Here is a 15,772-nt window from a genome sequence, read left to right as displayed (position 1 = left end):
TTCAGAACCAGAAGTTTCATCCTCTTCCTCGTCTGACTCAAGTGAGAATGATTCTGGTGCATCAGGAACCGGCAGTCCTTCTCCGTGGGGTACTGGGCGTATAGCTGATGGAATGTTTGGATAATGCACAGTCCACTTTTTCTTCTTTGACACACCTTTCCCAACTGGAGGCACCATACAGAAGTAACAATTGCTGGGATGATCTGTTGGCTCTCTCCAAATCATTGGCACTGCAAAAGGCATAGATTTCCTTTTCCTGTTCAACCACTGGCGAAGATTTGTTGCACAAGTGTTGCAGCATATGTGTGGGGCCCACCTCTTGTCCTGATCTCCAATTTTGCAGCCAAAATAAAGGTGATAAGCTTTCTTAACCATAGTGGTTATACTGCGCTTTTGTGATGCAAAAGTCACTTCACCACAAACATAGCAGAAGTTATCTGCACTGTTCACACATATACAAGGCATCTCTGCTCACTTTGGCTAAACAGAAATGTGTCCCTTTGCAAAATCAAACACTGACAAAGAAGAGAGCACGACACTGTATGATTTCTAGAGCTGATATAGGGCAATTTGTTCAGCAGAGTGATGTAAGCTTCGTTATGATTGCATCATCCATGACTTCTAGGAATAACATGATGCAATTCATATCATATATGATGCAATACCAGCTTCAGATTGCATCATTCATTGTTTTGCCTAAAAAGCAAGTACTGTCCAAACCCAGTCATAGATTTATTCATAGATCCAGTCAAAGATGTATTTTAGTCATTTCTGGTTTAAATTGAGATCCCTTCCCTTTATAACTCACTTATCCTCCGCCATTCCCAAGTCAAGGGTCGTATATACTGACCCAATAGCATATCTTGAAAACTAGAGCCAATCAACAATTTTAAGCATCATTTTTGTTCTCAGTGACCCAGAATTAGTAAAGTTTGACTACATTTATTTCAGAAGCATTTTGGCTGTAGAGCAGTGTATTTGATATTTTTCTTAAAGGCCTATTTCTGGACCCACGTAATTATGAATCTCAGCTTTCATTTAAAAATGTTAGTAGCTGGTGTGGTTGCAGTGATAAGCTTGAAAATATTTTCAAAATCTCATGGTTTTAAATCTTTATTTAGTAAAGGCCAAACTAATGATTTTTCAACACTCAGAATTGAGGATACTGCATTCACCATCTTGAAATGTGAGATAATACATCTCTACCTTACAGCAACATATTAATATTTGTAAGGTGTTGGGACACTACAGTCAATCATTCAGAAACCTTCAAACTTGTTCAAGCATCAAACAATCATCAAAAAGAATGGATCATGTACATTTTCACTACAGGACAAACTCTTGGTTACACACATGCATGTTTGGCTATAAACAGCTCAGTGAGTGCTTGTTACAAATATTTGCCATGAAATAGACACAATTCAAACTCTCATGATTCCCTGGCACAATTTAATGCCTGTCAGCAAGTGACCCATAGCATGTGCACCTTTTAAAGGTCTGCTATTGGCAGTGAATATGTTTCAAAAACTGCATGATCAGATTGCTGAGTTCCTTAACTCATGATCTCTTCTATTAACAGGGTAAATATTTTTCATGCGATGAAGAAAAAGGCCTTGTTTTAAACACTTGACATCCACTTTTAGCCCTTCTTTTGGAACCCAATATGCCTTACAAGAGCATCAAAAGCAAAACAGTTTTGCAGCGGCTGAAGTTTACTAAGAAGTTACTGATTGAGTATAATTTTAACCTCTCTGTACGTGGACAGTGTTTGCAGCTATGCTAACCCCAAAAATAGCCTTTGGTTTTTAACACTATCAGAGTGAAAATTATATCTATGTTTTGTCTCAAGAGCTTGTGAATGGGCCACTCAGGGTTTGTCTACACAGCAATTAAACGCCTGTGGCTGGCCCCTGTCAGCTGACTCAGGCTCACAGGGCTTGGGCTCTGGGGCTGTAAAATTGCAGTGTAGACATTCAGGCTTGGACCCATCATGTGGTCCCAGAGCTGCCGGAACATCTAGCCCTGCAGCCCGAGTCAGCTGACATGGGCCAGCTGACACGGGGTATTTAATTACTGTGTAGAAAGCCCTCAAGTCATGAGCTGCAGTGATTCTGTGTGGAAGCCAGAAAATTCATCTCATGTACTTGCCTTTAAAAAGAAAAAACATATGCAAGAGCAGATGGATGGATGCAGCTGCTGATTCTACTGTTGTTAATTCTACAGACATCTTGTTAGAGATGTTTATAAATAGGTTTTGAAGGATTACATTTTTATTTGTAAATGTTGGTAAACTTCAATTTCACCATACACAAACCGATGAAAAAATATTTCCATCCATCATAACACAAATGTACAGATAGGCAAAATAAGAATAATGGTGCTTGAGAACTTATTAGAGTTTGATTTAAGGATAGTTACTTGGTATATTTTGACATGTGATGTTAACAGTTTCTGTTTTAACAAGTATAAAGCATTAACTTTTTAAATTTTATGTCTACTGTCATTAAATAATTATTGTCTGACCTCCCCATAACTTCCCACAACTGTGAAAATTTAAATTGATAAAAATAAAAAAGCCTAAAAAGATTATCCATCAAAATTATTTTAAAAAAATAAAAATCTAATTCTGCCAAGCCTATTTATAAAGGATCTTTATACATAATACATTGAAGGCCAGGAACCACATCCTCACTATAAATTTAGTGCACTGATTTAAAGACTTGTGTCAAATTCAGCAGTTAGTCTAAGCCAGGGGTCTCAAACACGTAGCCCCCCCCCCCCCCCAGGGACTCCGGCTGCTTCCTGGAGCGGAGCGGGGACAGGGCAGGCAGGCAGGGAGCCTGCCCTGGCCATGGGGCGTGGCGCTGCCACCCCGCTCTAGGTAAGCGGCGCCGGGCTGGAGCCCGTACCCCGCACCCCTTCTGCACCCCAACCCCGTGCCCGGAGCCCCCTGCCACATCCCACACCCCTCCTGCATCCCAACTCCCTCCCCTGACCCCCCTGCCACACCCTGCACCGCTCACCCCTCCTGCACCCCAACCCCCTGCCTGGAGCCCCCTGCCACACACTGCACCCCTCACCCCTCCTGCACCCCAACGCCCTGCCTGGAGCCCCCTGCTACACACTGCACCCCAACCCCCTGCTGCACCCCTCACCCCTCCCGCACCTCAACTCCCTGCCCTGACCCCCCTACCACACCCTGCACCCCTCACCCCTCCCGCACCTCAACTCCCTGCCCTGACCCCCCTACCACACCCTGCACCCCTCACCCCTCCTGCACCCCAACCCCCTGCCTGGAGCCCCCTGCCACACACTGCACCCCAACCCCTGCTGCACCCCTCACCCCTCCCGCACCTCAACTCCCTGCCCTGACCCCCCTACCACACCCTGCACCCCTCACCCCTCCTGCACCCCAACCCCCTGCCTGGAGCCCCCTGCCACACACTGCACCCCAACCCCCTGCTGCACCCCCTCACCCCTCCCGCACCTCAACTCCCTGCCCTGACCCCTCTGCCACACCCTGCACCCCTCACCCCTCCTGCACCCCAACCCCCTGCCTGGAGCCCCCTGCCACACACTGCACCCCAACCCCCTGCTGCACCCCTCACCCCTCCCGCACCTCAACTCCCTGCCCTGACCCCCCTACCACACCCTGCACCCCTCACCCCTCCTGCACCCCAACCCCCTGCCTGGAGCCCCCTGCCACACACTGCACCCCAACCCCCTGCTGCACCCCCTCACCCCTCCCGCACCTCAACTCCCTGCCCTGACCCCTCTGCCACACCCTGCACCCCTCACCCCTCCTGCACCCCAACCCCCTGCCTGGAGCCCCCTGCCACACACTGCACCCCAACCCCCTGCTGCACCCCTCACCCCTCCCGCACCTCAACTCCCTGCCCTGACCCCCCTACCACACCCTGCACCCCTCACCCCTCCTGCATCCCAACCCCCTGCCTGGAGCCCCCTGCTACACACTGCACCCCAACCCCCTGCTGCACCCCTCACCCCTCCCGCACCTCAACTCTCTGCCCTGACCCCCCTACCACACCCTGCACCCCTCACCCCTCCTGCACCCCAACCCCCTGCCTGGAGCCCCCTGCCACACACTGCACCCCAACCCCCTGCTGCACCCCCTCACCCCTCCCGCACCTCAACTCCCTGCCCTGACCCCTCTGCCACACCCTGCACCCCTCACCCCTCCTGCACCCCAACCCCCTGCCTGGAGCCCCCTGCCACACACTGCACCCCAACCCCCTGCTGCACCCCTCACCCCTCCTGCACCCCAACTCCCTGCCCTGAGCCCCCTGCCGCACCCTGCACACCTCCTGCACTCCCTGCCCTGAGCCCCCGCTGCACCCCTCACCCCTCCTGCACCCCACAGCCCAATTCCCTGCCGTACCCTGCACACCTCCTGCACCTCAACTCCCTGCCCTGAGCCCCCTCCTGCACCCCCTGGGGTGAGGACTTCGGGGAAGGGGTTGGAATGGGGGCATGGAAGGGGTGAGAAGAGGTGAAGCGGGGCGGGGGTGGGGCCTCATGGAAGGGGTGGAGTGGAGGCAGGGCTGGGGGCAACGAGGGGGTGTGTCAGTGATGCGGCCCTCCGGCCAATGCACTAGTCCTCATGCAGCCCTCGAGGTCATCTGAGTTTGAGACCCCTGGTCTAAACTGACATAATTGCTCTCTCCAAATGTTTAAATCTGCATCTACACATCAAAGATGTGCTCCTTTAACTATGCTTGCATAGTATAAAGCATAAAAATGATTACACTGCTATAGCTTATTCCAGTTTGTGAGGCAAAATAAGCTATACATGTATAAAGTGCCTTACACTAGTATAACTGCATCCACACTAGGTAGGGAGTTTGCTGGCATAACTATGTTGGAAAAACATCATACCTCTTACTGACATAGTTATGCTGCCAAACATTTTAAGTGTAGACTAGGTTACAACTCCCTTACTAGCTCACCCATGGGGCCCAATCCATGAGGTCTTCTCAGAGGTTGCCACAGAGCATGTCTACTGAAGGAGGTGGTGGTGTGTGTGTGTGTGTGTGTCCCCTCCCCCATCCCCCTATATAACCATTAGCCCAGTAATTAAAACACTCATCAAGACTGTAGGAAGCCCAGGTTCAATTTCCCCTCTCTGTTTGATTTGGAGCAAGGAGTAGAATGCACATTTGTCACTGTCCAGTGAAGTGCACCAAACGCTGGGTTATGGGGGTGTTCTCCCTCTATCTTGTCTGTTGATGCTGCGCCACTTTGTATAAATCATTAAACAGATATTGGGCCACAGAAAATAGTGAGAAGGACTCTGCAGTTCAGATTTGAAGAAGAGCTCTGTGTAGTTTGAAAGCTTGTCTCTTTCACCTAAATAAATTGTTCCAATAAGAGAGATTAACCCACCCACCTTGTCTCTGTAGTTCAGTGGCTAAGGCACTTATGTAAGGTTGGGGGATCCCAGTTCAACTCCATGTCCTAATGACTTTAATTATTTATAAATATTGGAACAATTTCAGCAGGCGAAACTGAGAGCATCCAGGCAAGCATAGCCCAGTGATTAGGGCACGCACCTGAAAGGTGGGACATGGAGGTTTAACTCAGATGGGGAGAGGGGGAATTGAATCAGGCTTCCCATGTGCTGGGAGAGTGCTCTGACTCTGGACTAAAGGTGGTTGTTGTTATTTGGGGGGGGGAGGGGGAAAGAGGGTGTGTCTCTCCCTTGGCTTTTTGTGAAAAAGGCCTTGGGGTCTAACTCCAGGAGTGGGGTTCACAGGCGTGAATCCCAATGACACTAAATGAACAGGGGCTCTGGAAGCATGGCAGATGTGACATCCATATGCTCAATGGCTGTTTCAAGTCCTATGGTGAACTTGTGGAAGAGCACTTGACATTTCTCCTGTAGGCTAGGCACACCTCTGTGAGTAAGAAAGAGAAATGTAGGAGTTCAGATCTTGACTTTTCTAACTGCTGTTTAAAATTTCCATATACTACTTTTATAATTGGCATGGGGAGGGCTAGATTCACAAAGGACTTAGTCACCTAACTGCCTCTACAGCAGTGGTGGATTAGCCACTGGGTCAATGAGGCCCGTGCCCAGGGGCCCCAGCCAACTGGGGGAGACCCAGAAAAAAATTTGCTGCCAGGTGGTGGAAGCCCAGAGCCTGGCTGCTGGGTGGGCAGGAAGGGCAGGGTGGGGTGGAGGAAGTCGTTGTGCCCCGACACCTCTCCCCAGCAGAAGCGCTGGGCGGGCGGAGTGGGGGAAGTCCCCAGTGCCCTGTCCCCGGCAGAAGCCACAGGGCAGCAGGGGAAGTCCCAGCACCCGCATCCCCCGCTGCAGCCCTGGGACTGGAGGAGTCTCGCTACCTGCTGCGGCCTCAGGGTGGGGGAGCTCTCACTCCCTGCTACGGCTCGGGGCCATGGTGGGGGGACAGAGCTTCTCTGGTCTTGGGGCCACAGTGGGGGGGGGGCGGAAGGGGGGAGACCATGTGTGGAACAGGGGCATGGCCCCGGGAAGGGGCAGAAAGGGATGGGGCTGTAGGCGGGGCCACAGATGGAAGAGACAGAATGAGGGTGGGACCACAGACTGAAGGGGTGGGGAGGGCCCCCCCCCCACTTGCTCTGACCCAGGGCCCCAGGAAACCTTAAGCCACCTATAGGCACCTAAGTCCAACATTTAGGCACCACTGACATTCACAAAACCACCACAGCTCAGATGCAGGTTACTGTGTTGTTTTTGAAGATATAAAAAGTAAAAAAAAGTGAAATTGAACACCCCCCGCCCCCATAAAAATAACTTTCATATCTGCCAGAATCATGCAGTAGGCTGTTCTCTAGTCAGGACCTCCTGAATACTATCCCATAAGGCACAGTATATGGCATGTCAAATAAAGAATAAAGTCCATTGGTTGAAAATGTATCCTTATCTTGTATTACCAATTGTAACTACTGTGTGCTGGTTAACATTGTAATTTATGAATAGCACTAAGTGATAATGTTGCATTTGTATGTTATTGTTTTCCAGATGGGAGTTGGTGTTGTGGACTCTGCTGTTGCTGGATTAGGTGGCTGTCCATATGCGAAAGGTGCTACTGGTAACGTAGCCACGGAGGATGTGCTATACATGCTTAATGGCTTAGGGATAAATACGGTAAACTATTGCACATTTATGTTAGCATAGCTACATTTCTAAATACTGTCAGTCACAGTATGTTTGAATACCATAATAGTGTTGCTGTCAGGGAGCTATTTTTTGTATCATTTACGAAGATTATATTTGATTACAATACACTGAGATTTGTAGCTGAAAAGCCCTTGAATATGACATGCAATAGACTGGTGAGAGAGGAGCTGCTGAACAGGCAGGCTTAACCGCTCAGGAGGCTGATCCAACGCTGACTGATAGCAATTGGAGGCTTTCTACTGACTTTACTGAGCTATGGATCAGGCCCATCGTGATTATGGGACTAGGGAGTAGTTTCATTCATCTGGCTTCAGATGTGAAAAATACAATTGTGTTTTACACAATATTTGGGACTGACCTGTCAAACATTTACCACACGGACTAATTCAGTATCCCTTCAAGCCACTGTAAAACCATCACATTATTGTTCACAAAGGTGAGTTATGTGATGGTGAGATTAACTTGCTCCCCAGCTGAAGACCCAGTATGTTGTGTGTGACACTGAGTTTCTATTAACTGGAGCAATAGGGCACACAATTTGACTTTGGAACACAGATGTAAATGGTAGCATAAAAAACACTGTCACTGTGGTTTCAGATCTAGTATAGTACACAAACTGTCCTAACTGCCTCCGTCTGTGGTTCAAGGCTGTCTCTTTTATTTCTGTCTGTATGCAGGAAAAACAGTTACAAAGTTTTCTTTGAGACACCGGCTTTATATGCCTATCCATGCCTTTGTCACCTCCAGATTAAACTACATGGTGCACCTTGCATAGGGCCATGTCTTGGGACCATTCAGAAATTGAAGTCAGGGAAGAATGCAGCTTTCTGTTTATTAAGTAGTGGTGCACACACAGGGCCAGCTCTACTGTTTTTGCCACCCCAAGCAGTGCGCCGAATTGCCGCCGTGGATGGTGGGGGCAGTCCGTGTGCTGTTAGGGTGGCACGTGCGTTTCCGCGGCGGCGGCGGCGGCGGCAATTCGGCGGCAGCTTCTATGTTCAACCAGAAGACAGAAGCTGCCGAATTGCCGCCGCGGGCAGCTGAACATAGACGCTGCCGCCGAATTGCCGCCGCGCGGAAATGCACATGCTGCCCTAATGGCACACGGACTGTCCCCGCCGTCCACGGTGGCAATTCGGCGCGCTGCTTGGGACGGCAAAAACACATGGACTGCCGCCCCCTTGTAGATTGCCGCCCCAAGCACCTGCTTGGAATGCTGGTGCCTGGAGCTGGCCCTGTGCATACAAAAAGCACATTACACCTGTCCTTAATGAACTGCAGTGCCTCTTAGTTGGTTTCCAGAAGAAGTTGAAGGTGCTGATTTTTATCTATAAAGCCCTAAATGGTTTGGGATCTTACAACCTGCCTTCCATTTGTAATCTGTGGAGATGCTCACACTAAGAATACCCTGGTTTAAAAGAGGGGGTGGTGGTTAGTCTTTGGGGCAGTTTTGCACTACAGATGTGTCTTGACTAATGTTCTAAAACATCAAAGTCCTTGGCTTCATTTCTACACTTCTTGGGCAAAATGCCCATTGACTTCAGATTTTGCCCATATAATATTTTACTATAGCTCTGCCAGGGGAATTATTCAAGCAAAAATATTCAGCAAAGCCCATGACCGTATGAAATTGGTCACAAACCTTTTGAGCAAATGTATCAGTAAGTAAGTCTGAGTCATCTTAAGGGAGTTTAACTGGCACCATCTTTGTATTTGGCCCGAAATATTTACATGGAATCCTGTGAAGCAAAATTTCCAAGTTTCTCAAACATCCCTCTAAGCCTTTTCCATATTGCAACCCCTTCTGTAACAGAAAAAAGTCCATTGCCCTTCCACCTTAGCCGTAAAGAAAGAGAGGATGGTTATAGGCCCAGGTTGAAAAACCATTGCTCGGATAGGCTCCCATCTTAATGTGTAAAGAGTCTAGTCCCCACAGAGTACATATTTGCATTTATTTCACAGTACCCTATTCTGGGGTGTGGGCTCATCACCCTAATAGTCTGCTAATATTTCACTATTTTTATATGACAGCACATATTGACATTATGTATAACCAAATGTTTCTCTGTGCAAAGAACTGCTCTGTTTTCATTTCAGCTGTGTCCTCATGCTCTCATTTTGTTGACTAAAATGTGAGCCAATGGATGAATGGCTATTTGAGGCTTCATTAGTGCTCTCTCATTGGCCATGTGCATCAGAATAATAATTAATGCTTGTTTTATAGTGTTCTCCAGAACGATTAAACAACATGATAATATGAAGTGAATCTGTAAGAGTCTGTCCGCAAACACGTTGCTTGGTAGTACAATGATAAATGGGTAGTTCAATGTCACACGTGATTAATGGTCACAAAGGTTTCCAGCGAGACACGCACCTTATGCAAAGAAACAGTTTTTATATGGTTCAGATATAATTATAATAATAGTACCTGCTCTTATGATGCCTTCCCATTCTTAACAAACAGTAAGCCTCAAAAAACTTCTGAGAAGAGGTAAGTACCATTATTGCCATTTTATAGATGATGAAGCTGAAACTCAGAGAGATTATAGTCCTGGTCCTAACAAGTGCTGAATAAGAACTGATTTACTGGAGTCAATGGGAGTTGTAGGAGTTTGGCTTCTGGGCGGAGATGTTTAGCTTCTTGAAGGATCAGGCTCTATGTCACTGCCCAAAGTCACACCGAAAGATCATGGAAAAGCAGCAGACTGGCTGGTACTTCATCCCTCTCAAGGTATACAGTCATCTAGTTTAGGCATATGGCCGGTCCCACAATCCTCCTGCACACATGGCGTGGTCAGCAAGCATACATATATGAATTCTTCTGTATCTGCTCTGAGCTATATTGTCCTAGCTCAGAGATCTGACATGCATCTATCCCTGCCCTTTCTCTCCTCTCTGACCCTCACACACTCACACTCCTTTATGTGACTCATGAGAGTAAGGTCAGAGTTTTGCCCTCTGTGTGTAAACCATCTCTTATGAAGTATTATTGTTCATGAATGTCTTACAATATAAATGTAAAACAGAAAAGAGACCATTTGAACAGCACAGGCACTAGCCTAGACACCCCATGCAAAATGTGCATGTTGTTTTATTTAACACATCTAAGCATGTGTTTCTTGTCAACACCTACTGTACTATTAAATATTCATTACAATGTTGTGAATTTGGTATGTTGTTGGTCTCCACAGAAACCTGCCTACCAAGTCTATCTATGATGGCATGTTTCTTATTTCTATCACATATAACAAAGACAGATGGTGCAAGGCTGATTGAAACTTTATTCCAGTTAAAAATGGCTTTTTGATTAAATGGAAATTTCTATGAGAAAATTTCCATTTTTGTTGAAAATTTTCACTCATCAAATTGACTATTTAAGGCAAAGGTTAATGCAAAGCATGCAAGTAAATAGGCTAAAACGGGATGTGCATGGTTTAAGGGACTGGTAATGAGGCAGGAAACATTTTACTTCTAGGTCAGTGATTTTATTCTACCCTAACTTGATAGTAACCAAAATCACCAGTGTTTTATGGTCTCTCTCTTTTTGTTTGGTTTGGGGTATTTTTGTTTGTTTGTTGGGGTTTTTTTTTTAGCCTATGTAAAATGAGTTGCTTATACAAGAAAGGATGTGTCTTAGCAAGGAGAGATTAGTCAGTTGTGATTCTCCATACAATTGTAATAGTAATATAAATGGTAATTTTCTATAGAAGAGAGAATCTCCAGGGAAGAGCTGACAGTTATTATATATGTATTGGAATGTATATGTTATGTTATGGAATCCCACTTTCTGTAACTCCATGCCATTTTCCAAATCTGTCAATGGGATACTTTTCTTACAAATTTGATCCTTCAAAGAGTACTATGAGAGGTAAACAAAGACATGTTCATATGAATTATTCAGCAATTTCATTTTGAGATGTATTACTAGAATCCCTCGCTATTCCCCATTTTTTTTAGTACGGGGAATTTTTTGCAAAGAAGAATCTTTTAAAATGGGAAAAATAATTTGTGTGACTATTGTAGTAAGCATTATGAGGCAGAGCGTCACCTAGTGTAAGTTGGCATAGCTCTACTGACCTCAGTTTACTCCAACTAAAGATCTAACCTTTTTTCTTCAAAATAAAAGATTGGATTGCAATGAAGAACGAAGTGGGTTTCTTCTAGAAATTACAGCCCTGGAGAGCAGTTCACCAGTGACATAAGCATTATCAATATACATATTTTAATACTATAAATTAAATTAACTTCTTTTCTCCCCCCGTGTTTTAGGGAGTGAATCTTTACAAGGTGATGGAAGCTGGTAACTTCATCTGCACGGCTTTGAACAAGAAAACAAATTCTAAAGTTGCACAAGCTTCCTTCAATGTTTGAACTGTAAATTAAAATGTTCTTTCTGCAATACACATTGTCAAAGAGCATTTACATAAAGAAAATCAATTGCAAAACCTTTTCAGTCGAGAAAAAAAGAAAGCATGCTATAGCTGTTCTTTATGGAAAGAGTAACTGTGTGTTAGGATAATACATCTTGCCAAATGTTATTTTGGGGAACTAATACAGCATTGCAAATAATAAATATCATGTCTATCAATACAAATTCATGTACTTGATACTTTTAAAAGTAAGCAAATCAGCAACTTACTGTCTATTTAAATGGCCTTTTAGCTTGCTTTAGAAAAAATTCATTACAGAGTTCCACAAAAAGTGAATACATTGGTAATTCTTAATCAAGCTGACTTTTAGTACAGTACAAATATTTGAAGTAGTTTATGAGATCCCACATTGTGTGTGGCCTGGCTATTATGTGTTTTATTTCTCTGAATCTCCACTTTTCATTTGCCAAGTCAATTATGTTATGAACGTGGAGCCCAATCTAAATTTACTGTAAGTAGTTTCTAGCAATAGCACTTTTGTATTATTACAATGGTTAACATCTGTTAAATATATGAATGACTTTATCTTGTTCCAAGAGTTTGTGATGAATAGCAGCTTGCCATATCCTGCAAATCTAGTGCAACCTCTCTTATTTGTTACATACATTAAATTCACTGTAGTTGCCTTTTTCATCAGCTGTTTTAAAAACCTGATTAATTATATCAAACAATGAAAAGAAGACAGGATATACTCTTTAGTGTAGCACACTGGGGGTAATTAGATTTTTGTGCAAAAGCCTCATGCACCAGTTGACATTTTATTTTATGATCCCCAGATTATCATTCTCACTCATTATCACAGAACCTGTCTTTCTGGGGATATTGACACCTATGACTGACTAGTTTACACAGAGTGAGCCATCCACAGCCTCCCTCTAAGCTTTTGTGAATTTGGTACTGTACCTGTAAATGTCTGAGTGCAACAAAATGCCAGTAAACTGCACCATCATTGGTAAATCAGCAATGGACAATTTAAAATAACTGCCTCATTGTTTCTGTAACCTGTTCAAATCATCCATGAAACTACTGTAATCTTCTTGCCTGAAATATCAGTTCTTTTACTGTGTCTGTCTACACAGCCTTCTTCAGTATCTGTATCTTCATTATGTATCTGCTCTTGATCTGAATTTTGTTAGAAAGCAAGCTCTTAACACAAAACCCAAAAACCTAGGCTATGATTTTTTCCCCATTGATATATACTCAGCTCTTCTCAGAAACATGAAAATTTGGAGAAGGATGAGATTTTAAAAAAGTGAAAGATTTACATGAAAAGAAAGAAGAAGGTAGGCTCACAGTTGTCTGCAGCCCAACTCTGTCAGACTACAGCACTCTTACTTGTGCCATTATCGCATGTTCTGGGGTTGTGCCATGGTCTGAACCAACTTGATTATGAGACATCCAGGTTGTTGGCTGATGTCACATATGGTTGGAGTTTGGTGGCTACTACTCTCCAAATTATTTTGCCCAGGAATGTGGGGGTTGGAGACAGGATAGTCATTGGAGAGGTCTTCTTTGGAGAGGTCTTTCTGGCAAGTGTTGGCTTCCTGAGGACTGGGTGAACTATTACTTTTTTTCCAGGAGTTTGGTAGCTGTGCTTCTCTGAAGCAGGCATAGATTATTTCCATTAGTAGTTCACATAGTTCTTCTTCACTATCTTTTGCCAGCCTGGAGTCTCCTGGATCCATTTCACAGACTGTGGCTTTAATATTTTTCAGGGCTACACTGCTTTGGCATCAGATACAGTTCAGTCTTTACAGGTGGCTGGAAATTGGCCTTGAGTTGGCACATTTATATGTTAGTTTAAAATCTAACCAGACATAATTGAAAATAAGATTCAGGAAGGAGCTGTAATATGAGTGCTCAATCCAAGGGTTGCAAAACCAACAACACCACCCCACCCCCAACACATAGGCTCATGAACAGGTCTGGGGGTGGTTGTGATCATCTTTCCTTACTTTATTGCTAGATGGAAGAGGTTGATAACATTTGCTCACCATTGTAATATGGGATCATGGAATGCAGCTTGAGAATCACTGAGGTAGAATTACTACTATTTTGCTCCATGCTATAGAAATGAACCACTTCTACGGCAAAGGGATAGCTTATGTAAGATACGACTGTTTTCTCTGAGGGTTATTTTAAGGGGAGGGAGTGTGGCCTAGTGATCAGATCTGTGGTCTGGGTGCTAGGATTCTGTTCCCAGCTGGATCACTGGCTCACTGTGTGACTTACCAGGTTGCTCACCTAGTGCTGTGAGGTTTTCATTAATTAATATTTGTAAAGCCAGTTGGAATGTTCAGAGCACAGAATTTAAAAAAGTATCCAATCTGAGAACTGTCCCAGCAACATTTCCCATGCTTGACTTGTTAATTATTTTTATTTATGAATTTATTTATACTATATTTACTAAATGGAAACATTTTTTCTTCCAATCTCCCATTTCCTGTTTCAGTTAACAACTGCCATCAAGATCCTAATGTCCTAGCAGGAGGGCATGATTAAAACCAATGTTAATGTAGCCCTTTGGATCATCCTCCAGAGACACGGTATATTTGCTGAAGAACTGTCACCAGCATGGTTGTACTGGTTAAATGCACCTATTATTTTGCAGTGCATGGCATTAATCTTAAAGGTGAAATAAAACATATCTAAATGTTTGTTGAAACAGATACGCTGATGTATTACGACATGCTAGATTCAGCAACTCCAGTTAACTAAGTCACACGTAAGGCGTTAGTAAATATCAGCTGTCACTCCATCACATACTCTAATGTTTACGCCGGTAAGGTGTAATCCATTCTGAGTGCATTTGCTTGTGATTACCTTTATTATCAGTTGTTCCAATCTGCTTTAATGGAAAATGATACGCAACTGATGAATCTCTTCTAAGTTACCATAGAAACATATTTCTTCCCTCCATTAACTAAGCATTAACTATGAGATCTTTGATAACTCAGAATATTCCTCTGTAAAGAAATATTCAAGTTATGGTAATCAAAGTTGATTCAGAGTACCACTCTCAGATCATTTAAATTTTCTTTTCAATTTTTATTTTTGAGCTTCTCTCTATATCACAAATGCAGAGCAAACATTTTCATTCCTGTTTTTATATGAGCTAAAATCACCCAAATTACCATCTGAGCCTGTACCCAGTGTCATCAATGGTAAAACAATTGTACATTGCAGTGGGTGCCTGAACACATCCTAATACTTTATACTATACACTGAGGTGGAAAATATGTTCTGGATCACACGTGTGACCTTAGTGTATTTTTTTTTTTTTTTGCAATTACTCCAAAAACTGCATGATGAACAGCTGCACATAAGGATAGTAAGGTGCAGACACTCCATGCCCCATACACATAGAATGCCTTTCCTGAGCCGATCTGCAAAAGTCACTATCAACGTCTCTTTCAAATCCTTCCTGGAGACCCACTTTTGCTGTAATGCCTAAAAGACAGTAGCCAGCAAATTATCATTAGATAAAAGAGCAGTTGGTGACAGATTACATATACCACATATTATAACATTTTAAAATATGTACAACTATGTACAAAACCAAATCTAACAATATGTTTATTAGCCATCACTCTGACCGCTGTGCTCATGTGTTACATCCCTGTCCCTCACTCTTCATCTGTTTTTCACACTGTAAGCTCCTTGGGGCAGGGAGTGTGGTTTCCTGTATGACTGTAAAACACCTAGCACATTTTATAGTAAGCTATAGTACAGAAAATAAAAATGTACCCGTACATAATAAATTGCAAAGGTACTTCAGGTGTCTAAGGGATTTTAATACCTTTAAAACTGAAATTGCTGCTGGCTGGGATTCTCAGTTGATTATCTATTACTAATGTATTTAATATAATAGATATTTAATATATTTAAACTAGAAGAAGTGGCATTAGGAATCAGTAGCATGGTAAATGCCTAATCAGTGTATTCTCCTGTTGATGCATTCATAATTCCCAATAAAATGAATAATTATTTATGTTTTGCATACGTCTTTATTGTAGAAGACAATAGAAAAGTGTACATTTTAATGGCACCTGTCATAGGAATCATTAAAATCTCCAAGAAGCAAGTTAGCAAGGAACCCATTTTCAGGAAATCATCAGGGCCAGATGGTTTTCACCTAAGGGGTTCTTAGGAAAATAATATA

The 15,772-nt window shown here is 43.9% G+C and overlaps 2 protein-coding genes across 2 annotated transcripts in view; one reads left to right on the top strand and one right to left on the bottom strand.

The window, feature by feature from the left end:
• The window catches only part of HMGCLL1 (3-hydroxy-3-methylglutaryl-CoA lyase like 1), a 108,887-nt gene extending 97,336 nt beyond the window's left edge, over positions 1-11,551 (top strand). Inside the window, exons 8-9 of the mRNA XM_065401372.1 lie at positions 7,022-7,147; positions 11,450-11,551. Coding sequence (XP_065257444.1) covers positions 7,022-7,147; positions 11,450-11,551 — 228 coding nt within the window. The remainder of the gene's footprint in view (positions 1-7,021; positions 7,148-11,449) is intronic.
• A 1,402-nt stretch (positions 11,552-12,953) lies between these two features.
• GFRAL (GDNF family receptor alpha like) overlaps positions 12,954-15,772 on the bottom strand; it is a 46,388-nt gene continuing 43,569 nt past the window's right edge. Inside the window, exon 9 of the mRNA XM_065401392.1 lies at positions 12,954-13,332. Coding sequence (XP_065257464.1) covers positions 12,954-13,332 — 379 coding nt within the window. The remainder of the gene's footprint in view (positions 13,333-15,772) is intronic.

This window comes from Emys orbicularis, chromosome 3, assembly GCF_028017835.1.
Source record: "Emys orbicularis isolate rEmyOrb1 chromosome 3, rEmyOrb1.hap1, whole genome shotgun sequence".
NCBI classification, from domain to species: Eukaryota; Metazoa; Chordata; order Testudines; family Emydidae; genus Emys; species Emys orbicularis.
Note: the sequence above shows the minus strand (reverse complement) of the source record. Positions and strands in the feature narration are given on the sequence as shown.